Raw genomic sequence first — 27,145 nt, forward strand, 5'->3', positions numbered from 1 at the left:
GCAATGAAGATTCTAATACAGATATGAATTGATGAGAGATTTACCAAAAACTGTTTTTTTAACATGGATCCTTGCTGTGCCTTTCACGTAATTATTTAAATACACACAAAGCAGAAGTCAGTTATAACCTTTTTCTTAGAAATAATCAAGAAATAAGGGGCGCCTGGGTGGCTCAGTTGGTTACGCAGCTGACTTCAGCTCAGGTCATGATCTCATGGTTCATGAGTTCGAGCCCCGTGTCGGGCTCTGTGCTGACAGCTCAGAGCCTGGAGCCTGCTTTGGATTCTGTGTTTCCCTCTCTCTGCCCCTTCCCCGCTCATGCTCTGTTTCTCTCTGTCTCTCAAAAATGAATAAATGTTAAAAAAATTTTTTTAAAGATTAAAATGCCTATCTAGACACGTGTTTGCCCAAATTACACAAATAGACCAAGACCCTTGTCCAGATCAGATACTTCAGCAGTTTTCCATGATACTTGAATCTTAGTATTTTCTTCTTTTTACATCTTAAAAGAGAACCTGAGGGAGGGAGAAGGCAATGTTTGAGTGGAAGAATGAGGCCTCAGGACGAGGATTTGGATTGGGTTGAGAACATTGGCTCTTAATATGTTGCTTGTGTGGAGTGTTAGTTTTCCAATAGATTCTTTCTTAGATCTTATTTATTCGATTTGATGAGGAGTAACTTGCTGCTACTATAGATATATCTGCAGCTGCCCTGGAAGATTAATGTTACCTGGCTGAATTTGGTTTGTGTACAGCCTTTCCCTGCATACCCTCATCTGAGGAGTGCTTTCTGAAGTAGAATCTGCCCTTGGTTTTGTTCTAGATGAGGGATCAATAGACTTTTTGTAAAGGCCCAGATCGTAAATACTTCAGACTTTTTTTTGCAGGCCATACAGTCACCGTTGCATCTATTCAGGCCTGCCTTTGTGGGGTGAAAGGAACCATAAACAATACATAAATGAATGAGTGTAGTTGTGTTCCAATAAAACAATTTTAATTTACAAAAACAGGGCTGGATTCAGCTTGTGGCCGTAGTTTGCAAACCCTTGTTCTACACCATCAGTATTTCCTCTTTGGGACATTTGGCATCATCTGGTTAGTTTCCTAGTGGTAGTTGCAAATGGAGGAAAGTGGTACCCTTTCACTTGCACCTGCTCTGTTGAACTTAATGGCTTTTGCAGATGATGGTATGAAATAAGTGAATGACCTCAACTATCAGGGAGGAGTAGAATGATAAGGCATGCTTACTTCCTTTCTCACTCACAACCCATTTGCAGATGGTCAACAAATTCAGCAAGTTTACTTTTGAAAATTCTATGGAATTAGTTTTTTAAAAATATACTTCTAATCTCCTGGCTGAAGTAGGGCAATAATCGCTGTTTCTGCTTTTAAGGTTCTCTTTCTAATCTGCCAGCCTCCACACATGTTGCCAGTTCCTTTTCTAAAATAAAAGTGTTATGGCATACATCTCTGCCTGTAATTATACAGTAACTCCCAGTCACCCAGAATAGTGATTCTTAACCACTTTTTATTCCTGAGTCCCTTTGAAAATCATTGGATAGCTGTGGATCCAGGAAAATTAATTTTTTGTGAGTGCTCATTACACAATTTTCATACTTCTGGGAAGTTGTGCAGTTCATGGCCCTAGGATTTAATTCATGGTCTCTTAGTTAACAACTTTTGATTTAGAGAATAAAGTGCATGTTTCTTCCCATGCTGTTGTACATGCTTCATGATCTGCTTCCAGTCTGTCTTTGCAGCATATTATCCATGTTGCCTGCCTCCCTCTCTATCCCTCTTCCTCTCTCTCTTTCTGTCTGTCGCTCTTTCTGTCTGTCTGTCTCTCTCTCTCTCTCTCTCTCTCTCTCTCTCTCTCTCACACACACACACACACACACACACACACACAACTTTTTTTTTCTACAAAGAATTTACCAATATTCTTCTGCCATGCCAGTTTCTTCCATTCTGTCTTTGCAAGTATTATTTTCTCTTGCCAGGAATGTCCATACTACCCCTCCATCTGCCCGGTTTCTACTCGTTAAGACTCATCTCAAATAGCAGATTCTTAGTGAAGACTTCCCTGACATTTCCTCTTTGTCAGACATAAATAAGTATGAAGGATTTGTAACCACTGAGACTTGCAAGGATGGGGGTGGGGTGGAGGGAGAGGAGAATGAAGGAGGAAGACTTCTAGGAAAGATTTCTTTGCTCTCTTTCTTTTTTTTCTTTTTTCTTTTTTTAGTATTTATTTATTTTGAGCAAGAGGGAGAAAGAGAATGCCAAGCAGGGTCCATGCAGAGCCTGCCACAGGGCTCAATTTCACAAATCACAAGATCATGACCTGAGCCGAGATCAAGAGTCAGATGCCTAACCAACTGAGCCACCAAGGTGCCCGAAGATTTCTTTGCTCTTAAGAGATATACCTCTTCTTGAATAATGGCATCTGACTTAACAGCATTGTTATGAAGATTGCATGAGATAATATATGTGAAGTACTTGCTCGTAAATTGGTATAGTGGGCATTTAATTCAGTTAGCTATTGTTTTTTACTAAGTTGAAATCTAGCATTTTACTAGGTGAAATCTAGCATTTAAGGGCAAGTGAATGCCTTTCCATTGGCCATCTTGGAAGCACTAAATTTGAGCTTATAAAGAAGTAAGGGCGAGTCTGCAGCCTCAAATGCTGAAAGCTGATGAAAAGCAATAAGCAAAATCTTTGACCCAAAGTCAAGAATCAGAATGACTTGTAAGGCTTGAGTTTCTTAATTTCTAAATATTATATTTAGAGGAGTGGAAAAAAAAAAAAGATACCTCTTCTTAACCTCCCTGAACCTCAGTTTTCTAAGTTGAGTATAATAATGTTTACCTTGGGCTGTTAAATGAAGAGCAGTGTTCCAATCTCTACAGCACCTCAATAATTATACAGGAAATTCTCTTCTTCTAATCAGTGTGTGGCCCCAGCAACATATTGCAGGAGTAAACTATTCTTCAGAGACCCACTTCTTTCGGTTCTGAATAAAATGTCCTGATGGAAAACTATATTGTAAATTTACTAAAACAAGATTTATTCAAATCCTGCTGAAATTATCTTAAGCTGTGTGTGTGAGATACAAGTTGTCATGCAAATATTTATGTTGTTATAGGCATTGCTACATCTAAACGTCCAGTGGAATTTTTACTATAAGAGTACATGATGCTTTTTTGGCTAGTAAGTTGCAAATAGAATAGATACCTGTCTTTGACAAATTAACACTTGTGTTTTTCACTATTCTGGGAATGACTGATGAGTGTATGACATACGATAATTTGTAATTTTGCTGAGCACAGATGTGATACTAGTCCATCACGCTGTTGTCGAAAACTGAACTCTCTGCGCCAGAGCCAAAATATAACACAAAGACAGAGTTTGGGATAAAGAGGAATGATAACTTTATTGCTTTGCTGGGAAGAGAAGGTTGCAGCAGGCTAAGGCCTTCAAAACTGCAAGCCCAACTGGAGGAAGAGGTTGGGGGGCTTTATAGGGAAATAATATAACTATATCTATAGGGAAATAAAATAACTCCTGGTGCTGGTGACCAAAGAGAAGCAAAAAGCAATAAGTATGGGAAGAGGAATTTTGGATAAATTAATGAGTAAAATGTAAAATTCTCTGGTGGCTTAAATCAATGGTATAAATGAGTCTACTTTGCAATTGTATGGTAATGTAATAAGTATAAATTCTTTCAGTATTTTTAGAATCATTAAACGGCCTGTAAGAGTAAAAAAAAAAAAAAAAATTAGTTACACTTTAATGTGTTATATGCCGTAGTAGTATTTTCAAATTTGGGGATTTTCAAGATGTTCTGGGACAAAATTCCTTATAACATTGAGGATCTATTGTACTTGAGGTTACCACATTGGTATTTATTTATTGAGACTTCAGAATTCAATAGGAACAAATAATACAGTCTCTCTGTGTGTATAATACTATCTCTCCTTCTGAATGAAACTTCTAAGATCATATAATTTAGTAGTCCATTTATAAGGACTCTTTTTGTTGCCCATAGGATGAAGTCCAGGCTTTTCTTTTTACTGTAACAAACATTGCCTTTTTTACCTACTTCACCAGACTCCGTTCTTAAAGCTTCTTCTCTCTTTTTTACATTTTGCCCTTTTTAATTATACTGTACTTAACGATTGGCAATTCCCTGAATGCCAGTGTCAAAGGATTTCACCATCCTAGCCTTTATACATGGTATTTCTTTTGTTTACCTTATTCACCTGATGAACTTCTATTAGAAATGAAGGTGGAGAGAAACTAGATATTTCATCCTCTGCCACCTCCATGTTTCCACAATTTAGGGTTGGTTAGGGAGTGGGTAATTTGGCATTGTAGAAAGCACTGAGGATTAGCAAACAGAAGACTTGCATTTAAGACCTACCTCTGCAATTAACTGATTAAGTGAGCCTGGCCGGATCACATAACCTCCCGTGGGATTGTTGTCTTCTGTAAAATCAGGGGATTGGGATAAAACAGTGAGTAAGTAAACTTACTCCCCCCCCCTTCCTTTTCTTTTTCTTTACTTCCAGTTTTCTTCCCCTTCTTTCATTCTTGAACATGTGAAGAATACAACAGTTTCTATCACTTTTTAGTAAATTACTACAGCCATGGTTTTTCATGAAGAGTGGGGGCGGCTTGGTAGGGCTTGCCCTGGGATAAGGGGGACAAATATTAAAATAAGGGATTTGAAGTGTACCCTAAGTTGAGATCTCCAAAGATCTTCCACCTCTTAAATAATATTCATGTGTATTCTTTGTATTAGCATGAGAAAAATATTTGTGAACATATATAGCTTAATTCTAAGAGACTGTTCATGAGACCATTTTGGCTCTGAAGTCAAAATTGACCACTAACACCATCTGTTGGTGGGAAGAGTTGTACTTTTTATTGGATATGTAGCTTAGTTTCTATGAAATTTTGCAAATTAAAGGTTTTTAAGTTGAGGCGCTTCTGTATAATTCAGGAGAATGAACAGGATTCCCCCTTGCACTTTATGTTTTGAAATAATTTCAAACTGTCAGAAAAGTTATAGGTGTATAGAAGTCAAAAAGGCACCAGTGTTTTTTAAAACATTTTGCCCCATTTGCTTTATCATTTATTTCTCTTTCTCACATACATATACATGCTGTCTTTCTGAAATATTTGAAAATAGTTTGCATGCCCCTTTACCTCTTAATATTTCAATTGTATTTCTTAACAAAATTATTATTTTATGTAACCACATCACAGTTATCAAATTCAGGAAACTGATACAGTACTTTAATCTATAGTCAGTATTTCAATTTTGTGAATTGTTCCAATAATATCATTTACTGCCCTCCAGTACAGCCTCTTTAGTTGTCTCTTGAGTTTAAATTTGTACTGGTTCCTCAGCCTTTATTTGTGCTGTGAGATTTTTAAAAGAATGAATTCATAGAATGTTCCTCAGTTTATTTTTATCCATTTCCTTGAGATTAGATTCAGGTTATGCATCCTCAGCTCAACTACTTATAAGTGATGTGTCCTTCCCAGAGTATCATGGCAGAACCACATGATGTCTTTCCATTCCTGGTTGGCAATGGCAACTTTGATCCACACACTCAGGGTGTCGTCCTGTTTCTTCACACAGTGTAGTTACTTATTTTCCTCTTGCAACTAATAAGCAATCTGTGGGAAAACACTGTTTTGTTACTTTTTTCTAATTAAAATAATGTCTTTGCAGAAATTTTGAAATATACATGTAAGCAAGCCAAAGTTAGGAAGAAATTGACTTGGAAACATGGAGATAGCTACATTGTAGTGCATATTGGTATAATCTCTGATCTACAGCATAATAGTGATCATGATAAACAAAAGGATTATACCTTAAATACTGTTTGGTAAATTGCTTTATTCACTTAGCAGTATGCTGTGAATATTTTCCTATACATCACTGAGTTTTCTTCTGTGATATTTTAGTGGCTACAGTGTTGCATGGGGTATAATCCTTTGCCTATGGATTATTCTGTGATGTTTGACTTAGTCTAGCATTTCAGGTACAAGAACCTCTTGAGTGTCCAGGCTATTTAATTGCTCTTCTTTCTAGGCTCTTTCTTTTTTCTTGCAGCTTGAGGGAAGCACTGCTGTACTGTTAGCGCATGTGAAATTTTCACTTCAACCATGGAGTCCTTGACCTACCGTTCTGTCTGTTCCACATTTTGATACTACCAGGCTGAGTTCTGAGTTCTTTTCTCTGACCATTTCTGAGCCTGCAGTGGCACACATCTGCCAGTTACATAAAGCTATTTCTGATTGAGCTGGATTGTTTTCATGTTTTGTTAATCTGTACAGTATGTTGGGATTTTTGTTTTATTCCAGATACATCGTTTTATGAGTTAAATGGACTTTTATGGGCTGACTTTCTGAATAGAGCTTCTAGCTAAAATGTATACACACCCACCACAACCAAAAACATACAAAACAAACATGTGGAGCACAGTTTATCTTTTTGCTTGAAACTTCCTGTTATCTGAATTCTAGTTAACCTATATTTATATTTTGGGCCAGGTTGCGTGGAAGATCTCAGAGCTCTTACGTGTTAGAATCACTTGGCAAATTGGCAAATTATCATCAGGGAGTCTTTACTGGAGATAGAGATTTACTTAAGATTTTCCCCTTTAATGCTCATTTATTTGAAAATCTCTCATCAAGTATTTAGTTTGGGGCCAGTTAGGTAAATGGAAATATAAACTCTCTGTGTAAGATATGGGTCAGTTAATCGATCATTCCATTACTTCTACACTTCAGTACAAATGCAACAAAATTACATCTGAAAGGCTTATTATGTATAGAATCTCTATTGACTTAAGGTAGAATCATTTTAATCCTAGTGAATTTTTTAAAGTTGCTTCATTATTTTTAAGTCTTTCTTTACACTTTGGGAAATAAAGGCTACTATTTTATAAATGGTGAAGTACAAATATATCAAATGGGCCAGTTTCTTAGGGCGCGTGGGTGGCTCAGAGGCAAGTTGAGTGCCCAATTTCAGCTCAGGACACGATCTCACAGTTCATGGGTTCAAACCCCATGTCAGGCTTTGTGCTGACAGAGCAGAGCCTGCTTGGGATCCCTCTCTCTCCCTCACTCTCTGCCCCTCCCCTGCTTGTGCACACGTGCATGCTCTCTCTCTCTCTCTTTAAATATAAACATTAAAAACATTTTTTTAATGGGCTGGTTTCTTTTCATTGTCCTTAATATACGCACTCTTCTTGAGGTAGGGTAATAAGGTGGCATTGAGAAAGGTGAAACAGTTTTCTGCTATCTTTATCCTTTTCCTTTTAAGATCTTAGTTTACTTTGTTTTGAAAATAATCGTCACACATCTTGAGTATGTATGTAAAATATATGCCTGGAAAAAATATAAAGGTGTTTAACTTTAATAATTTGGTAAGTGATCTAGCAGTCTTACTGGAAAACAATTTAGTTCTTTTGACGTGAGACTTCTAAATGTGTAGATTAATTTAGACATTTTCAACTGTTTTTTTCTTTTGCAACCTGGTGGTGTAAAATTGCTAAACCTGTCATTGTGATTGGCTTACAGTGATTGAAGTTTATGTAAAACTTGTCTTTTTTTCTTACAGTTTGGTGTGTTCTTATCCATGTGATTGCTGTTGTTTTAAACGATGCTTGCCATCTTTTGATTAAGAATGAATTGTAGCTTAGAATTTGTTATCACTTATTCTGCATTACTAGCGATATATGGAATAATTTCAAGGTGTATACTTTTGAATAAATTCATAAAATAATTTATAACATTTGTGTTTAGTTTACATGTAGAAGTTAGTTGGCCATCATGCTGAGAGGTGTCTCTCTTGAGGGACTCCTCCTCATTAAATTCAGTGGCTTAGTATTGCAAACTGTTTGTAGATTTATCTTTTTTTTTGTCCTGAGAGATACAGTTGTTATTAGTCAACATGTTTACAGTGTTTTTAATCATTTAGTAAATTTCTTTTCCAGTGTACTTATGTCTTAAAATATACTTTTGAAATTCTTTATTTAGAGGAATAGTTTACTCTTTTTAATCCATTGATTTATATTGTAATTTTCACAGGCTTCTGGAATTTAGAAGTAGAGGGGCTCTTAGAGGTGTGCTCCTCCTCCTTTTTTTTTTTTTTTTTTTTTTTTAAGCCACATCACTGATGGATGGACTTGGTGCCTCTGCTTAAATATTAGCAAGGTTCTTTGCCCAATGCCTTACAGCTGGCTGGTAGTGCCCTAGACCAGGATTTGAATCCAGGGCTTTCTGATTCTAAAATCTGTGTTCTTCCCATTATGCTATGCCATTTCTAGATGCATGGAATTTTTCCTGAGTGATTTTTTTTTGTAATTCTTACAAAATCTCTCTGAGGTATATTTTATCATCCCGTATTTGTAAGTGAAGAAACCAAAGTTCACTGATACTTACCTAGCATAATGCACTTGGTTAAAATCCTGGAATTGGTATTCTATATCTCATGATTTTACCACTGAACTGCTTTCTCTGCTCCTTGGTCAGGAGTGGTGGTGGAGTTATGGAGGAGTGTTGTTCATGAATTGACATGAATTCTGTTCACTTTTTAAAATACCATCTGAGATTGCCATTTCCATAGCATCAGGGCTTCTGAATTAGGAACTGGTGATGGTAGGATAAAGATGATTGAAGTGAAGGGGATATGTTGTGACTATGGGAGAGTTTGCACAGCTGAAGACTAGGAGAGGGTCCTCGAGAGCAGAGATGGGAAAAGCTTGGGTGGGAAGGGGTCTGTACAGCACTTCATATGCTTTGCTGTTTGTGGCAAAAGATGGAAGAGTGTTGTTTACTACTCAACTTCCCTAAGACCCTGTGGCACACCTCTGGCATAGTAAACCCTGAAATACTGGTTTTACTTTTCTAAGGTTTCTTCCCTATTTAGAAACCTTCCATGATTCCTTGCTTGTCCCTTCCAGTCTAAATTTCCCCATTCAACAGCTGAGACCCTCCCTAGTCTGGTCCTGTGACTTCTTAGAACTTTTCTGGAGTCCATCACAAAAATTCTCCTGAGCAAGCAGGCCAGGACTCCACACTGGACCTCCTCTCTGGGTCGTCACTTTTAAAACTTTTTTTTTTTTTTTAACGTTTATTTATTTTTGAGACAGAGAGAGACAGAGCATGAACGGGGGAGGGGCAGAGAGAGAGGCAGACACAGAATCGGAAGTAGGCTCCAGGCTGTGAGCCATCAGCCCAGAGCCCGACGCGGGGCTCGAACTCACGGACCGCGAGATCGTGACCTGAGCTGAAGTCGGACGCTTAACCGGCTGAGCCACCCAGGCGCCCCTTGGGTCGTCACTTTTAAATTTGCACTCTGGTTTATGGTGTTTTTACTTTTCCTGTCTTCCGAACCTTCAACTTGTCTTTATAAACCTAAACATTATTTCTTCCTGTAGAAATCATGTGACTCTTGAAGCTGAATAGAAGTTTAACAGATAGTAGCATTCTGTTTATTTCATTTCCTGCTCTTTTCCCCTCTAGTCATATTATGAACTTAGAGTAGGAACAACGTTTTAGGTTCTCTTTTCTGTTTCCTTCCTTCCCTCATTTTGTTTCCCTACAATTCCTTCTCCCCTTGACCCTTCCTTTCTCTCTTCCGCACCCTCCGCCTCTGTCCTGGGTTTGTTTGTTTGTTTGTTTGTTTTTTATCTATCCATTTATCAACTCATCTGTCTTTTTTGTCTTTTGATTTTTCCTTCCCATCTGTCCTCCCTTTTTAATTCCCATCCAGCTGTCTGCCCCTACTGTGCAAGCTTGGGCAAGTTACCTCTCCTTTCCTCTCCCCTCCCCTCTAAAAATAGGGTATAATGTTATTACTTCATAGAATTGTTTTGATGATCCAGTGAATTTGTAATGAAAAAGTTCTCAGCAAGCCTTCCAGGTAATAAACACTCCTGGATATTAGGTTTTATTGTGATTGTTGTACTGTTTTGTATATTCCAATATATAAAACAAACGATAGGATTTTCTATAAAAGGAGAAGTAGTTTTCCTTTTTTTTTGCAAATAAAAGTAGATGATTGTTTTTAAAAGTAGTTAAATAAGTTAGTTTTGAACTCTTAAATGTTTTGACAGTAATCTAAAAATATTAATCATATTAGCAGTCATGACTAAGATAATTATTTCTGCTTTGAAATAAATTAGTTTTTCATGTATTACATCCTTAATTGCTTGCCATATGGACTAATTTTGTGCTAAGTTCTTTGTATAAAAGTATATTTTGCCTTCTCTTGAATAAGAATTTAGCTGGGTATGGAATTCTAGGTTGACAGTTATTTTCTCTCAGCACTTGGAAGATATTTTATTTTCTTCTGTGTGCATTGTTTTTGTTGAGAAGCTTTCCATTTAATTTTATTCATATGTAAGTAAAGTGACTTATTCCACTTGCTTTTAAAACAAATATTCTCCAGTTTAGAATGATGTATATAGAATATGACTCTTTACTTTCTTTGCTCAAGGTTTGTGATTCCTGAACATGAAATTTGTATCTTGCCCATATTCTGGGAACTTCCCAGCCTTTATCTCTTTAAATATTGCCTTTTATTATTTCTCTTCCTCTGGAACTTCTCATAGACTGTGCTAGATCTTATTATTCTATTTTTCATTTCTCTTGATCTCTGTGCATTTTGCATATAATTCTTTTGTACAGAATTTTTGTATAATTTCCTTTCTCTCCGCTGCTTCACAAATTCTCTTCAGTTTTGTTTAATCTGATGCTTAATTCTCTAGCTACTATATTTTTCTTTTTTTAAGAAACATTTTTATTTGGTTTTCCAACAAATGTTTGTGTTGCTTTTTGCATAACATTTTCAGTTTCTTCTTTTAAGGCTGCTGATTTTAATCTTTCCTGTTTTATAGCCTTTATCAGATAAGTGTTCATCTAAAGTTCTCAGAAGGTAATCCTAATAACTGTTGTGTTTCTTGCTTTTACTTGTAGCATGTTGCTTGCTTATACAGTTGGTAAATTTTTATCTTGAGCTTGCCAGTGGGGTTTTATTTGTGGGAATCCCACATTCATTGTCTTTTTGTTCCCTCCATTTGCCTGGGGTTCCAGGAGTCTCACTGGCTTGTGAACCTACTTTTGTGGATTTCTCATCTTGAGGGTCTTGAACTGTGCTGGTAGTATATAAATTCAAATTCTGTACCTGCTGGAGTATGCCTAGGATTACAGGTTTTTATTTTGTAGACAAGTTTGTGGACACTCTTCTCTAGCTTCAGTGTTAAGTTCAGGCCAAGACAGACAAGTTTCTGTATCTTCTTATACCCGTATACTTTCTTTCTTTCTTCCTTTTTTTTTTTTTTTTTTTAAATAGACATTTTATCATTGAAGGAGTAGACTATTCTGGCTGGCTGGCTTTATTCTAGGTAAAGGTGTGGTTGGGTGGGGTGGGGAACAGTGTGTGTGTCTCAGTTCTCATCTCTTGGTTGCCTTTTCTATCCAACTGATAATCAAAACTCAACTTATAATTCCTAAATTTCATTCATACAAAGATTTTTATATTGTTTAGCAGATGTATTGCTGGAAATTGAAATCCTCATCATATTCTTTTAAATGTGTGTAGTATTGTATGTATTATCTGATTGCCATTCGCCCTATACTGTAATTGGACATTGATATAACATTATCCTGTGAGTAATGCTTTATTCAGTGATTCAGTCTTTTAACAGATACTTACTAAAGTAAGTAGTTGAGGGTCAAGTATTGTGTTCATGTGCCTGAATGAAAAGATGGAAAATAATGATTTTTCTGTCATGTTTTGTTTTAAATATGAGTCTTTAATATCAAGGAACTCAAAGTTCATTAGGGAGAGATACATAAATAAACCAGTGTGAAAAGATGGCATTAGAATTTTGACAAAAGAGCAGTGGAAGCACAGATTTACAGGAAAATCTCTCTCCAGGAGGCACTGGGGACTCCTGTAGCCCTGGATGTACACGAGAACTTTTTTCTTTTTAATTTCTTTTGTAAAAGCTTGAACTTTTCAAGGGTGGCAAATAGCGAAGATAATCTTGCTTGGTGTTACACTGGAAATGGTTTTAAGAGGCAACCATGTTTTTAGTAAACTTCTGCTAGAATAATGGCTTTATTGTTGAAACAAAGTACTGGGGAATTGAGACTCCTCTCTCATTTTCTTAGATCAAAAATTAAAGAAGGCAGTGGGAGTTTAGCTATCACAAATGCTGAAAGTGAGCTTGCCTGCATGCCATGATATACAGGCTCCTTAAATCTTCAGGCCTTCCATGAGTGTCATATAAAGCACGTCTTTAATATTCATTTTAAAATAAATGTTAAAGGAAAGCAAGCTGTAACAAGTGTTAAATATTGAACTGCAATTACAGTGTTTTAATTTTACCCCATTTTTTTTCTCATGAAAGTTTTAAGAATATTATACTAGGAAGGTTTAGTTTCTTTCTTTTCTTTTTTTTTTTTAGTTTATTTTGAGAGAGAGAGAGTCAGGAGTGGGGGGTGGGGAATGGGCAGAGAGAGAATCCCAAGCAGGCTCCATGTTGTCAGAGCAGAGCCTGGTGTGGGTCTTGAACCTACTAACTGTGAGATCATGACCTGATCTGAAGTCGGACGCTTACCTGACTGAGCCATCTAGGCACCTGAGGAAAGTTTAGTTTCTCTTGTTGAGCCCTTCATTTCTGTTTTCATCTTTCTTATTATCCATTGGAATTTCTTAATGTGGTTGTATACAAAGGTATTAAAATGGTTCTCACTATTGTAAATTGTGCTTTATTGAATAGCTTTACCTGTATAGTTTTTTCTCTATGAGATGAATTTCTAGGACTGAGATTTTAAGCCAGAGTATATGAGCATATCAATTCTGTATTGTCTAAATGTTCCCAAAGAAAATGCTCTAATTAATTGTTTCACTACCATTTCCCTTATAGTTGCTTAACTCTTTGAGGATATGTTTTATAGAAGTATTAAATGTCTTTCGCATAATATTCCTAATGATGATAGCATAACTTACTTTAGAAAAGAATATGTATCTGCTTTGTGAAATGAGATTCATTAGTGAGAAGTTGACACTTTGATTTTAATCCTTTGTTCGTTTAGTTAAAAAGTACTGGTTTCTTGGTGTGAATACCATTGAGAAGGTGGGGTGTTTAGGAGATGTGCCTGCACATCTAACATGCCTGCAATTTAATAATTTAGTTCCATGACCTCAAGCAAGGAACTAAATCTACACATTTCAGATTTCCTGTTTGGGTATTATATTGCTTGGAAAGAGCAATATCCTTCTTTTTGGATTTTAATTGCTTAGAAAGAAGCAATATACCTGTTTTGGGAATTAAACCCAAAGATTTAAATTTAAAGATTAACTGTCTTTAGAAGTTTCAGAATGAATTTAATTAAGAAGAGAGCTGTTGTGATGTTGGTAATAATTATGAATGATTGTGTCATTTGTAGCTCTAGGAAAATTAAATAGTAAAGTATGTATTTGTCTTGTTTAATTTGAACTTTTCCTGTGTGCAAAACACAGAAAGGTTTTGAGATACATACTAAGAACATAAACTTAGTTTGTATCTAAGGATTTAATGTTTGTATGATATCATATGAGATCTTAAACTTCACTTCAGCATTAAATAACACTGATATGTAGTACATTTACAAATAGTTTCTTTAAGGTATGCTTTACTGTACTTTTTTTAAAGTTAAAACCAGGCAGAGAAAACTTGATTCTTTACTGTTAGAGTTTAAAAATGTGTAATGTTTATTTCTGGTCTATATTACTTCATTTTCAGTAAATAATAGTAAAAAAAATTACCTATTTGAAGAGTAGATTGAATACATTTCCTGTAACAATTTAATTAAAATCTTTTTCTTTAACACTAGGGGGCACTCTTGACTTACGGATTCATATCTAAATTAATCTTCATGCATAGACTGTGGAATGAAATGAAATTATCTGAAAACATGTTATTGCAAACTGAATGTTACTTCAGAGAGAATTTGCATTATCAAGCTCATTTTATATGGCAGTGTAAATAAAAGTTGATCCTTAATAGTGGCATAAGAATAATGAACCTTATAAAATGAAATGCTGTAGATTGGAGGAAATGAAAGTATTTCAGTGCTCTTTTCACTTTCACGTTGACTTTTCTAAGTGGGTTCTAAATGGTTTTAAAAACCCATTATTTCTAATATCTTTCTCATTTAAAAAAAGTCTAGCACCACGTTTTGCTCTTAGCAGGTATTTAGTATATATCTGAAGAAATGAAGATAGTCTTAAGATATGACTGAAGGATGCAAACTAGCAGTACATTTTAAGCATTTGAAAACCAAAATGTTTTGCTACATTCAGGAGACCTATTTTAGGTGTGTTTTCATTCACTGTGTTTTCAGTTGGGATTTTGGAGATGCCCACCAACATGTATTTTGCCAGAGATGTATTTCTAAGGCTTTTGTCTTAATTCAAAGACTGTGGAACTTAAGCTTTGTGTGGATTAAGTAGACAAAGTCTGCATCATCATAATTGCACACTTATCACGTGTCAGCACTGTTGTGTGGGCTTTGTATATATTCATTTCTCCTCATCACAACTCTGTGAGATAGGCACTTACTGTTACCTTTGTTTAATAGATAAGGAAACTGAGCCCAGAAAAGTTAACAGTTTTCTGGGTTCATACTTAGGCAGTCTTGTTCTAGAGTCTGCTTCTAAATCACTGTCCTGTATTGCTTATCCGGAGAGAGGAAACTTAGCATCAAGAGAATTATTATTGTTATTTTAGACTCAGTTTTTAAAGCCAGTGTAATTTAAAACACCTAATTTATAGACACTTATCATTTCTCTTATGAGAAAGGATCATTGAAATTCAAAGTTAGAAAGGGGCCTTAGAGTCCATTTGCCTCTGTCATTTTATAGAGAGGAAGAAATTCCATCCTAGACAGAAGTTACCGACACAGTGTTGTACAGCAAGTTACTTGTGGAAAGGGATGCGAAGCTCAAGTGAATATCCTGGCTTACAGTGAAGTGGAAAGAAGTGTGATGTTGTGGAAATAATATTTGACTAGAATTTTAGATGGCTCGAATTTTATTCTTGCCTCTCCTCATTTACCAGCCTGCATCATCAGAAGCTCTGTTTCTTTGTGCTGTGTGAGTATAATAATGTCATCCTTAATTTAGTCTATTGGTAGTTGTGAAGGTCAGAGTGATAATGATTGAAGATATTCAGTAAACTTTAAAACCCTATACAAATAAACAAACGTATATTGTGGTATTTTTATGACACGTTCTATAATCTTTTATTTGTAATTACTTGCATCTTTGTAAACCAGTTTATCGGCAATGACAAACTTACTTAGTATTGCTGATTTATAGATGTCTTTCAGATCTCTAAAAAATGTATTGAGTTATGCCACGTGTTACTTTGCCACATGGTGTTTTACACTTTTTATTTACTTAAAGCTAAAAAAGGTTTTTGAATTTTTCTCACACTAAGTGAAAAATTATACTTCCACTTTATGGATGAAGAACATAACGGTAACGTGTATCGAATATTGCCCATGTGGTGTTTCTGACCATTTGGAAATAGCATCCAGGATCGTCCTCAAGCTGGATATAGTGACTTAACTGAAATAAAAATAAAAAACTTTACTTCATTGAAGTTGAAGTGTTTTATTTCTTGGCATGGTGATAGGCATGGATTTGCTCTCTTAAACGTCCAGTAAGACATAGAATAAACATTTTCTGTTTATTTTTTACAGGAATAATAATGTATTTGTGGCCTTGGACATGAAGCAATCAGTCTTCTGTTACTGTTAACGTAGTGTCAAGGACTGATGTTGTGGGAAGCATGGACCTAATGAACGGGCAGGCAAGCAATGTTAATATTGCTGCTACTGCTTCTGAGGTAAGAATTTTTAGAAGTTTAGCTGTAGAGTTTCTTACCTGGCATTCTGATTTTTCAAGCATTATGGTTGGTCATAGATTTAACTCAGAATTTGAGAAAAGGGCTACAAATTTTTTAATTTTTAAAAAGCTTTTATTTTTTATTTTTAAATGTTTATTTGAGAGAGAGAGGGAGGGAGAGGGAGGGCGCACACAAGTGGGGGAGGGGCAGAGGGAGAAGGAGACAGGATTCAAGCAGGCTCTGTGCTGATAGCCTAGAGCCTGATGTGGGCTTGAACTTACAAACCTTGAGATCATGGCCTGAGCCGAGATCGAGTGTCAGACGCTTAACCAACTGAACCACCGAGGCACCCCCCCCCAAACTGTTTTAATTGTTCCATTCATATGTTCTATACATCTTAGAAACAGTTAATCCTTATTCACTTAAGGTATGTGACAAATGATTACTTAAAACTTTTTCTTGGGTTTAATTAAAAAAATTTTTTTTGATGTTTATTTTTGAGAGAGAGACAGAGAGAGAGAGAGACCACGCATGAGCAGGGGAAGGGCAGAGAGAGAGGGGAAGGGCATAGAGAGAGAGGAAGACATAGAATCCGAAGCAGGCTCCAGATTCTGAATTGTCAGCACAGAGCCCGACATAGGGCTTGAACCCACAGACTGCGAGATCATGACCTGAGCTGAAGTCAGACGCTTAATCGACTGAGCCACCAAGGCGCCCCTTGAGTTTAGTTTTAAAGGATACATAGAATGTATATATACATACGTAGACTGTCTTTTTAGGGTATTTTTACATTGCATGAACCTTGAGGACAATAATACAAGTGAGAATAAAAGATTCTTTTTTTTAGAATCACATAATTTTGACACTGTCCAGATCCCTTGATTCCCAGTCTCTTAAAGGAGATCAAAAACCATTAGGCTGAAATGTTGGAAGGGGTGTAGCTTAGAGTGTAAAGACGGAAGTGAAGACTGAACTCGATGCCCATCTCTCTGGTTAATGTGTTGGGATTTTATTTGTGCCTCACAGTTTTTCTTTTTTGCTTTACCTTTAAATCTAGAGTACTTGCCTTCTTTCCTTAATAGCTTAGCAACCAGCTCCTCTATTTCTCCTTTATTTTTCTCTTGTTACAGAGGATGAGAATAATGTTTATGACCTTTTAACACGTTGGCCTCAAAGTTGCTTAATAACTTCAACTCCATTTTGCCCCAGCCAGTTACTTAGGCCTTGCTGTCAGTGAAAATATTCTAAGTCTGTGGTTTCGATTATTTTTCTTATGTTGATGATTTCTGTATTTCTAGCTCTAGCTCTTGCTTCCCTCATATGCATTTTCATTAAGCATTTCTGATGAACCAGACATTTTATGTATAATATGAACAAAATCCAAGTTACTTGTTACTATTCTGCTCTACAACCTGTAAAGAAAATAGTCCAACCCCTTTCTCTGACTTTTGTTAATAGCATTACCAACTTCCCGTCACTGTCTATATCAACACTATTTCCCTAGCCATCTAAGTTTGATGTTTAGATTTGTCATTAACTCACTTCTCCTTTGTGTATCACAACCCATTTTCTCATCACAGCAGGGAGAATATGGGAACAGAACAGAAGTTCCAGTTCTGTAATGTAACCATGCAAGTGATACCCCATTCTCTCTGCCACATTCTGTTGGTTAGAAACAGGTCACAGTGCTGCCCACACTCAGGTGGAGGGAGCTCCACAGGATGTGAGCGCCAGGAGATGCAGACACTTGGCAGCTGTTGTAGAGCCTGTCCCGCACTCCTCCTCTCTAGGATCCGGCCCTTTTCTCCTTATTTCGACCAGCACCATCTGAGTTTGGTCATTATTTCTTGTCTAGATTATTGCAGCAGGCTTTTAGCTCGGTCTTGCACTTCCATTCTCTGCTATTTTGGGTCCGTTTGACTATAATTCAACCTTAATGTTCTTAAAATACAGCTCTTAAGCTTTTTTGTATCCCCAGATTGTCCATGGTTCCCCATTGCCTGTTAATTAAATGCAAATGACCCTAAACCTTTTATTTAAGACTTTCCTCATAATGGCTCTAAATTTTCTTTTTAATAGACTTAACTCCTGATAATTATCAACTTGAAATTTCATTCTAATGGAAGAATACTACATCTTGCTGATGTTTGTATAAACCATTCTTTTCCTACTTTGGTTACAGCCTTGTCTGTATTAGTTTTTCTACATGGAATTTCTCTTCTCACTCCAGTGTGCCTCTCCCTCTCACTGCACAAAAAAAATACATTTTATCTGTCTTTCAAAACCTATTTCAAGTGTTATACTTTCAGTAAAGTCTCTTCCTGATCCCCTCAAAAGGTAAGAGGTTTCCTATTTTGAAACCATCACTTAAAAAAATCCCACTTTTAAAATAATTTTTTTCAATAAGTGTATATCACTTTAATTCCTCCTTGAGACAGGGATTATATTATTATATGTTTGTATATATGTTTATATTACATACATATAATATATATGGGTGTTTTTATAACCATATTTTTGAATATGTTAAGTGTATATGTATATATATATATATGTGTGTGTGTGTGTGTGTGTGTATATATATATATATATATATATGATATTTATAACTATATACCCTGAAACATTTGGTCTAATATTGCAGGAAACAGTACACAATTATTTGTTATATAAAATAGATCATTTTACTGTAAAAAAAAAAAAAAAAAAAAAATCTGCCCTAAAAGTGAATGAATTACATCAGGCCTCGGAGTAATATAGTTTAGCATATGGTAAGTGGAAAAGGCTGTCTTTTAAATTGTTCTACACTGTGGTAAGAAAGTAAAATTTAAAAATACATATTTTTTGCCTTTTCTTAAAATAGAGATCTATTACTATAACAAAATGCAAAGATCCCATAAATCTGAGAAGCTTATTAAATGGATAAAATACTTGATCTGGGTGATTGACTTCCCTGTCTTAGTACCTTTATAGTTAACCTGTACCAAAGCTTCTGAGATCAGAAGAGTTGCAGTGAAATTTTTCTTTTCCAGATATTGAAAGGTGTCAGTGGTTTTAATCTTGTCTTGAATATAGAATTACTACTCTTCCCTTAGTGGACGTTATACTTAAATACTGTGTAGCTTATCAGTACCAACTTCTTTATTGGTATTGGGGAAGCAGATAGATATCCCTCTTAATTTCTTAAGCCTCTCCTCTAATGGCTTGTAAGGAGGAAAAAAGGAAAGTGATTACTTGTTTTGATAAGCGATAAAATTGCCTTTATGATTTGCTGCTAACTTGTCTTGAGTGAGTTAAAAACTTGGAGAAAATTGCCAAGTTATGTTTAAAATTAATGTCTCTACTTGACAGAATGTATTTGGTTATTGGGGCAGTAACTGATGTCTGTTTGAATGTTTGACATTATAAGTAAATTTCTAAATTAGTCTTGGGATATAAAATAATGATGTTGACATACTATAATCAGAATTACAGAGAATAAACACACGAAATAAAATGCTGTTAGGAAAAATGATTATGGGACGTTGGGTTTCTGCTAGATATGTAGAGGTTGGAATTCATCACTCCTGTCCTCACAACATGAAAAAAAACCGAACAAACTGAAAATCAGGAACTCTTCTTAGCTCTCTCAGAAAATTGATGTCACAGAGCAAACTGACATTGATGACCCAAAAACTGGAGAGAGGCAAATAGGAAATTAATTTACCAAGAGTATAAATCACTCTAGCCAGAAACGGGTAGAAAAACTTAAGCTGTAGTTGACAAATTGCTGGAGGCATTGTGTAGACTAGCAACTAGCTTGAAGTTAGAAACTCCTGAAGGCCCAGTCTTGGGTTCTCCCAACCCCCACTTTAGTGTTTTACCTCCAGAAGCTCTACCAGGTTCTCACAGTGAAGATCAGAGAAAAATACCCTCCTGCTTCTAGCAGGGGGAGGGGAAAATAACCATTCTGAATTATACCCAGTGTATTCTCTTCTCCCCCGACCTCAAGGGAAACTCCTTTACCAGAGACCTACTTGGGGCAAGAGAAATACCCAACACTAGCCCCCTCCCGCCTTTCTTTCTCATTTTCTCAGGGATCAGCAGTGGTGGTGGGGTACTGAGAAGTACTTGAGGTCACAGCCCAAGGGCATAGGCTCACAAAAAGACCTTATAGAATACTGCCCCCCCCCCCCGTACTTCACCACCACATCAACAGGGCTCCTGTATAATAGTGAAGGATTATAGCAGAAGGAACTGCAAGACACAGATTCTATCTAAGAAGGAGTTTCTAGGGAAACCCAAAGACAAAAAGAAGGACACTAGAAGAATTGAAGAGTAGACACATCAAGTACAATAAACAGTAAACACAGCATAACTCCTACCTATAGAAACATAAATCCTTGTACTGAAGACCTGTTTACCTCTCAGTTCCTATTACCCAGTACATCATGTCTGGTTTTCATAAAATTACAAGGAATGCTAAAAGGTAAGAAAAAGACGTAGTCTGGACAGACAAAGCAGGTACAAGAGCCAGACTCAGGTCAGATATGGCAGAGTTTTGGAATTCTCTCTGGATAATTAAAATAACCATGATTAATAATGCTAAGGGCTCTAATGGAAAAAAATGGACAACTTGTAAAAACAGATGGACAATGTAAGCAGGAATACTGAAAGAAACTATTAGAAATCAAAAACTTGGTGACCAAAATGGAGAATGACTTTGGCTCACCAGTAGACTGGTGGCCAGTAGTCAGCGAAAGAATTAGTAATCTTGAAGATATGTCAGTAGAAACATCCGAAACTAAAATGCAGAGAGAAAATAGAATAAAAAAAATGGAGTAGAATATCCAAGGACTGTGACAATGACAGAGGGTGTAACATACACGTAATGGAAACCAGAAGGAGAAGAGAAAGGGGCAGAAGAAATATTTGAAGTAGTAATGGTTGAGAATTTTCCCAAATTAATGGCAGATCCTTTCTTTTGAAATGATTTTGATACTTAGCTGCTAATGAAAGTGAGAGAAAACATAAAAATGAGGCATAATGACAAGTGTTCAAAACTGATGGATAACAGCTGGTAGTTTGACATACATATTTATACATTGGCAACTGAAATTTGGTGAATTTTTTTGTGCCGTTAACTGTAGCCACTATTTAATAGAGCATGATCTAATATGTTCTTATAGCAATGATGCTCTGATTTCAGCCGACTGAGGCAGAGTACATTTTTATCTCGTGGTACAGATGAAGTGGAAATTGAACAGAAATAAACTTTTCAGAGCCAAAAGCCACCTATTGTTTTATATGTAATAACAGCAAATTCAAACTTAAAATAGTAACCTTAAAACAGAAAACTGTTAACTTTGTAGTATAATAGGAAGAATAGTATCAATTGTACTATTGCAGACAGACATCACTTAACAAATACGATCGGATTACTTAGTTAATGAAGTTCTGAATGTTTTATGATTTAGGTTATGAAAATAATTTGTATTTTTCTTTAAAACTATAGTTTAAAAATTATAAACAGAGGTATTCTTCTCCCCTAACTTGCCTTTACCCCATTTGAGAATCATAGAACTTGTTAAAATCTTTTATTTCTGTAAGAAATGATAGGATGTCAGGATGCGGAAACTGACAGACAAGAAAATGACTCATGTAAGAACCTAGAAATTTAAAGAGATTAGATTTTTCAGTTGTCTGAGCCTTTCTCTGGTGCTCTTCCAACTAAGCAGCGTGTTGTACCCGGTTTTTCTACCGTGTTTGTCGACCCACTGTTTTCAGTTTAATGCCAGTGGAGTTTCTGTGGCACTGACTGTGAGACAGTATTAAAATGGCTGCATTTTCTTTCAATTTAACAGAAAAGTAGCAGTTCCGAATCATTAAGTGACAAAGGTTCTGAACTGAAGAAAAGCTTTGATGCTGTGGTATTTGATGTTCTTAAGGTTACACCAGAAGAATATGCGGTAAGCCTCCTGCCTCCCCTTTCTCCAGTTTTTGCACATAACTTACACATCGATGCTATTGAGCTAGAATTTGTACAGCACAGCAGAAGGAGGTGGTTAAAGAAAACTGGCTAGGGGCATTGATGGAGAGACTAGTACAGCAGTGGAGCAAACAGGAATGATGAAATGGGGAAGGGAGAAGGGCTGGGGAGAGGTTTAGAGCAGCTTCCTATGTTACACTCTCAGCTTGGCAGATAATAATACTTCCCACCTAAAACTAAAGTAACATTGCGTGCTACTCAAAAACAAAAACAAAAAACCAACATACACACACATTGGGAAAAAAAAAAAGTGAGTGGCTTACCTTTGAGCTGATTGTTTTTGTCCCTCCCTGTACCATCTCCCCAAGCCACTGTGCTTTATTGACCTATGTAAGAAGTATTTTGACTTTTTTGTAGACTAAAAAACTGAAAAATGAAATTTGAAGGCATTATTGTGATACCATGAAAGATACCTAGAAAAACTGCTATTTCTGAACTGACATAAATGTTCATTTATTTAATTTCTGTTTCTCCATTAACTTGTTAACAGCATCTGTTGATTTTCTGATGTTGAACCACTCTTGCATTCCAGGAATAAACTGTATTTAATCATAACATGTTATTCTTTGGTACGTTATTGGGTTTTGTCTTCTATCTATAGCCTTAATTGAGATAGAGATAGGGCCATAGCCATATGCAGCCCTTAGATGTGAGTTGCCACTACCAGTACAGTTTCATTGATTTTTATAAATGGGGAAGAAAACCTTTTTATTAATATCAGATTTTATATTACTGTTAGGGGGAATACAATTTAATAGTCACAATAATACTGCTCTATGAACCAATAGATCTGATTTTTGGTTTTGATTTTGATTTTGATTTAATGTATAACTGTCCAAATTTTTAAATTATTTTTCTTTTCTTTTTTTAAAACATTTGTTTATTTTTTCAAAACCACACTCAGATACTACCTCACACCAGTTAGAGTGGCCAAAATGAACAAATCAGGAGACTACAGATGCTGGAGAGGATGTGGAGAAATGGGAACCCTCTTGCACTGTTGGTGGGAATGCAAACTGGTGCAGCCACTCTGGAAAACAGTGTGGAGGTTCCTCAAAAAATTAAAAATAGACCTACCCTATGACCCAGCAATAACACTGCTAGGAATTTACCCAAGGGATACAGGAGTACTGATGCATAGGGGCACTTGTACCCCAATGTTTATAGCAGCACTCTCAACAATAGCCAAATTATGGAAAGAGCCTAATGTCCATCAACTGATGAATGGATAAAGAAATTGTGGTTTATATACACAATGGAGTACTATGTGGCAATGAGAAAGAATGAAATATGGCCCTTTGTAGCAACATGGATGGAACTGGAGAGTGTGATGCTAAGTGAAATAAGCCATACAGAGAAAGACAGATACCCTATGTTTTCACTCTTATGTGGATCCTGAGAAACTTAACAGAAACCCATGGGGGAGGGGAAGGGAAAAAAAATGAGGTTAGAGTGGGAGAGAGCGAAAGCATAAGAGACTCTTAAAAACTGAGAACAAACTGAGGGTTGATGGGGGGTGGGAGGGAGGGGAGGGTGGGTGATGGGTATAGAGGAGGGCACCTTTTGGGATGAGCACTGGGTGTTGTATGGAAACCAATTTGACAATAAATTTCATGTATTGAAAAAATAAATAAAGGAATACCTGAGAAAATGGTTAAAAAATAAAAATAAAAAAATAAACTTCACAAAATTTAATTAAAAAAAAAAAGGAATCTACTCCTGAAATCATTGTTTCACTATATGCTAACTAATTTGTATGTAAATTTTAAAAAATAAAATTTAAATAAATAAATAAAAACATTTGTTGATTTTTGAGAGAGAGAGAGAGACAGACAGACAGACAGACAGCATGAGCGGGGGAGGGTCAGAAAGAAAGGGAAACACAGACCTCAAAGCAGACTCCACGCTCTGTGATCAGCACAGAACCCATGGACTGCGAGACCATGACCTGAGATGAGGTCGGACACTTAACTGACTTAGCCACCCAGGCTCCCCTTTTTGTTTTATTTTCTAACTTTACTTCATTTATGTCACAAGAAAATATGAATAGGTATGAGATAATTTGAAGTAATCATATTTAATGGTACAAGGGCTAAATTTTCATTTTCTGTAATCCCTTATAAAAATGACTCTTTTTCTGAAGTAAAAATTTGAGTATTCAATATATTTTAGTATAGAATATAATTCTAATTTAGAATATATGTCATGTCCTAGAATTCCCAAGAAATTGTCATTTTCTACTTTCTATTTCAGGGTCAGATAACGCTAATGGACGTTCCAGTATTTAAAGCCATTCAACCAGATGTGAGTAGTTTTAAGAACTTTTCTTTTAAATATACAGAATGGTCATTAATAGTATCCCAAATTAAGAAGTTTTAGAAATGTCAGATTCATATTAATGTTTCAGTGTTTAAAGATTTTGATGTGACTGTCCATATACTATTCAGGCGTCAGAAACTCATGTGGCAGTCATAAACACAAATCACTGAGTCACAGGCAGGACTGATGAATCATTTTGGATGATTAGGCTTTGTCACTCTTCTGAGGGGGGCACTAGACTTAGGGTGAATGGTCACCCAAGGCTTTGAAACTTTTTCGTGGGAGAATGGGAATAAGAAACTGGGTTTCACAACTCACTACAGCAGTTTTTTTCCCTTATTTTATTTATGACTTTAAAGTATGACTCTGTGTTGACATTTTAGAGAGAAGAGGGAGGATCAAGGAAGGCATTTTTTACTTTTATTAAAAAGGAGACTGACATTTATTATGCATCTACCTACTGTAAGCCATTTAGTATGCTGTGTGTGTGTATGAACTTGAGTGTGGTAATGTATAGTACTGATGAGAAGACAGAAAGACAGTTGTCCTTGCTGCACAGCTAAGTGTAGGAATTGGGTTTCAAACTGGTGCTTTTTCTATTTCTACTCTTACCAAGTAATAATACAAGTACGATTTTGCACCCCCAAATGAAGTGTGATAATACCAATATTCAGTACCATAAGATACATATTTTTTTAATTCTTTTGGGAACCAAATGTAGTGTATTTGTTGTATATAAAAGTGTGCAGTGGCCTTGAACGCTGTAATTACTATAAGGAGTTAGAGAAAACATCTGTATCTTAAGTGGTGTAGACAGTGTGATTTTAAAGTAAGTTAGTTAATGTCTTAGTATCTCAAGTTTGTCATGTACAAAAGGAAGGAGTGGGCCTGAATGATTTCTGAGTCCCTGTCATTTCCACAATTCAGTGTTTTCCTAACATTTGCCCTGTACCATGAGGATTCTCTCAGTAGAACCATTAGATTAGCAATAGGAGGAGCAATCTGTTCGACACATAACATGCAAACAGAAAATGGCTTTTGTATTTAAATGACAAAAACTTGCATTTCCTCACATCCCTGAACAAAAGAAACTAAATTCTTTACAAAAATTACACTTTTTTTGCCCAGAAATTCAGCCGTCATAGACAGGTTTTTCTTTTGAATAAACTGCAGTGACCATATTACTGTTTCATAGGAGAGTAGTCCTATCCATTGGATACACAGTGTGAACCACTTACATAACTTTACATTTTCTAGTAGCCACATTGTGAAGTAAAAATGAAACAGATGAGGGGCACCTGGGTGGCTCAGTCGGTTGAGCATCCGACTTCAGCTCAAGTCATATCTCATGGCTCGTGAGTTCAAGCCCCGTGTAACACTGTGTGCTGACAGCTCAGAGCCTGGAATCTGCTGCAGATTGTATGACTCCCTCTCTCTCTGCCCCTCTCCCACTCATACTCTGTCTCTCAAAAATAAGCATTAAATTTTTTTTCTAAATAAAAAATTAAACAGATGGAATTAATTTTAATAATTTTATTTAACCTACAACATCCAAAATATTATCAGTTTGACTTTTAATCAGTATGAAATTATTGAGCATTTTATATTTTTTCTCTACTAAGACCTCGAAATTCAATGTGTGTTGTACAGTTACAGCACATCTTTATTTGGAGTAGCCACATTTCAAGTACTCACTAACCATTAGTGACTAGGGGCTTTGGACATTGAAGATCTAGGTAATAATTACTGAAGACATGGAATTCAGGTCACTGTGGGAATTTTTTATCTTCCTGAGACATCGGACACTACTTTGTGAAATTCAGAAGTGAGCCTTAAAATTCCCTTGGTCCCACTTCCTTATCTAACTTAATACCAGTCTTACTGATTTTTTTTTTTAACATCCTGAGTATCTTCTCTATCCATTTTCTCTCTACTCCCAACACCCCAATCCAAGATACCATTTTATCTCAGCTGCAGTACCTTCTTCCTGATCTACCTGCATCCATTGACCCTTCTAAACTCTTTTCTGTCCAGCACCCATAGGAATGTTTTCGAATGTGTAAATCTGCTCATAAGGATCCCTCTGCTTAGAACACTTCAGTGGCTTTCTATTGCTCTGAGGATAAAGACAAACTACCCTAATATGGTCCACAAATCTCCTCATAGTTTTGCCTCCTTATGTATCTTCTGCCTCATCCTAGTCTAGCCACACTGGCCTTTTCATCCCTGTCACCACTGAGCCTGTGTACATCCTAGTTAAGTCCTGTTCATCCTTCAGTTCTTAGGTCAAGTTTGACTTTCTCAGGGAAGCTTTTTTTGTCTTCCTGGCGGTTCTCCTAGCGCTCTCTGCTTCTTCACTACACTTGTCAGTTGCAAGTTTCCATTGATGTTTTGTGATTCAAAAAGTATTTGCTGAGCATCTGTTACATGCTAGGCGCTGGTTTCGTTGCGAGAGATACAGCAGCAAACAGACTAAAATTCCTGCCCTGGTGGATTTTATATTTGAATGAAGTGATCTAGATAGTGTGTCATGAAAAACATAAAGCAGCCAGAAGAGAATAGAAAGTGAGGACAGTGGGGGTTTTGATTGCAGGTGGGATGGTTTCAGGAAGCCTTCACTGTGAAGGTGCCATCTGAGCAAAGACCTGAAGGAAGCGAGAGAGTGAATCCTGGGTGTTTGAGGGAGAGTGTTCCAGGCAGAGAACAGCCAGGACAAAGGCCAGTGAGCTGCATGATGGAGGGAGGGAGTGAAGTAGAGGAGGGAGGTAGAGTGAGGGCTAGATGGTCTAGGGCCTTGCAGATCATCACTCTGAAAAAGATGGGAAACTCTTGGACGCTTTTGAGTAGAGGAGTGGCAGTTTCTGACTGAGATT

The 27,145-nt window shown here is 36.4% G+C and overlaps 2 protein-coding genes across 4 annotated transcripts in view; both read left to right on the forward strand.

The window, feature by feature from the left end:
* Positions 1 to 15,273, forward strand: part of LOC122235761 (cbp/p300-interacting transactivator 4-like) — a 35,676-nt gene extending 20,403 nt beyond the window's left edge. Inside the window, exon 3 of the mRNA XM_042975705.1 lies at positions 14,938 to 15,273. Within this exon, the coding sequence (XP_042831639.1) occupies positions 14,938 to 14,959 (22 nt within the window). The 3' untranslated portion in view covers positions 14,960 to 15,273. The remainder of the gene's footprint in view (positions 1 to 14,937) is intronic.
* The window catches only part of RALGPS2 (Ral GEF with PH domain and SH3 binding motif 2), a 168,782-nt gene that overhangs the window by 20,743 nt on the left and 120,894 nt on the right, over positions 1 to 27,145 (forward strand). For all 3 annotated transcript variants that reach the window (XM_042976682.1, XM_042976680.1, XM_042976681.1), the window contains exons 2-4: positions 15,780 to 15,925; positions 21,769 to 21,873; positions 24,207 to 24,257. In XM_042976682.1, coding sequence (XP_042832616.1) covers positions 15,869 to 15,925; positions 21,769 to 21,873; positions 24,207 to 24,257 — 213 coding nt within the window. In that variant the 5' untranslated portion in view covers positions 15,780 to 15,868. The remainder of the gene's footprint in view (positions 1 to 15,779; positions 15,926 to 21,768; positions 21,874 to 24,206; positions 24,258 to 27,145) is intronic.

This window comes from Panthera tigris, chromosome F3 (genome assembly GCF_018350195.1).
Source record: "Panthera tigris isolate Pti1 chromosome F3, P.tigris_Pti1_mat1.1, whole genome shotgun sequence".
Classification (NCBI taxonomy): Eukaryota; Metazoa; Chordata; class Mammalia; order Carnivora; family Felidae; genus Panthera; species Panthera tigris.